General features: G+C 35.2%; 1 protein-coding gene across 1 annotated transcript; it reads right to left on the bottom strand.

Moving 5' to 3' along the window:
* Positions 1 to 34: 34 nt before the first annotated feature.
* On the bottom strand, positions 35 to 518 carry LOC113337648 (DNA repair protein RAD51 homolog 1-like; the record flags this gene model as incomplete). Its single annotated transcript, XM_026583268.1, has 3 exons — positions 356 to 518; positions 184 to 275; positions 35 to 107 (listed from the first exon to the last, which is right to left on the bottom strand). Coding segments are annotated over exons 1-3 (328 nt in total), but the record flags the coding sequence as incomplete, so codon positions are not given.
* Between the last annotated feature and the right edge of the window lie 388 nt (positions 519 to 906).

Below are 906 nucleotides of genomic sequence, written 5' to 3'. Positions count from 1 at the left end.
TTATCTCCAAACCACCAAACAACTTTGAGATTACTCTTGGCACTATGACCGTTTTCGGCGACAATGCACATTTCTTTTCCTTCACCACCACCTTGATCCAGTGGAAGCTGAAATGAATTCATGTATCAAAAGAAAAAAATCTCTATAAACGAACAATGAAATGAAAGCACGATAAAACCTTACTTGACAAGTGACATATAAGGTGTGACACAACTGAGTCTTTCCAGAGCGGAATCCACCATACAATTCAGCAATAGAACCGGTCTCGATCCCTCCTGTTAGATGCTTAACCATGTAAGTTTTCAAAAAGTATCGAAACACGACAGTCTATATAGCCATAATCTACTAGTATTACCTTCTAAAACCTTGTCAAGTTCTCTTGATCCTGACGTTACCTGAATGATCTTTTGCCTTTGTGCATGAAGCTGACTAGCACTAGTAAACCCCAATGGAACCAATTTTGTCGCTGCTTCGAGGATCTTATCAACTTTAGCATTACTAATTCCTTTGATTAGCATCTTTAAGCTTCTTTACATCAACTGAAGCTACCCCAGCTACCTTCAAAAACAACATAATCAAAACAAACCCCCAATGAGTGTAACCTTAAAAAACCATATTTTTTCAAGAAAATCCACAAATTACTCAAAACCTAAAGAATCAGAAAAATGCATTCTTTCGTAAAAATCCCCAAAATCAAAGAAAATCCTTTATTAATAATCAAGTAAAATAACACATCAAAACCCCTAAAATCCCGAAACCGAAGCACAAACCCAATGTTCAAAACATCAAGAAAATCCCCAAATTTAAGGATTTTTGTTGAGAAACAAACTAAACCCAGTAACATAATGATAGTTAGCAATAATAAAAGAACAAACCTGGATGGAAAAAGTGTAGAAAATAAATCTA

This window comes from Papaver somniferum, unplaced genomic scaffold, assembly GCF_003573695.1.
Source record: "Papaver somniferum cultivar HN1 unplaced genomic scaffold, ASM357369v1 unplaced-scaffold_16757, whole genome shotgun sequence".
Lineage (NCBI taxonomy): Eukaryota > Viridiplantae > Streptophyta > Magnoliopsida > Ranunculales > Papaveraceae > Papaver > Papaver somniferum.
Note: the sequence above shows the minus strand (reverse complement) of the source record. Positions and strands in the feature narration are given on the sequence as shown.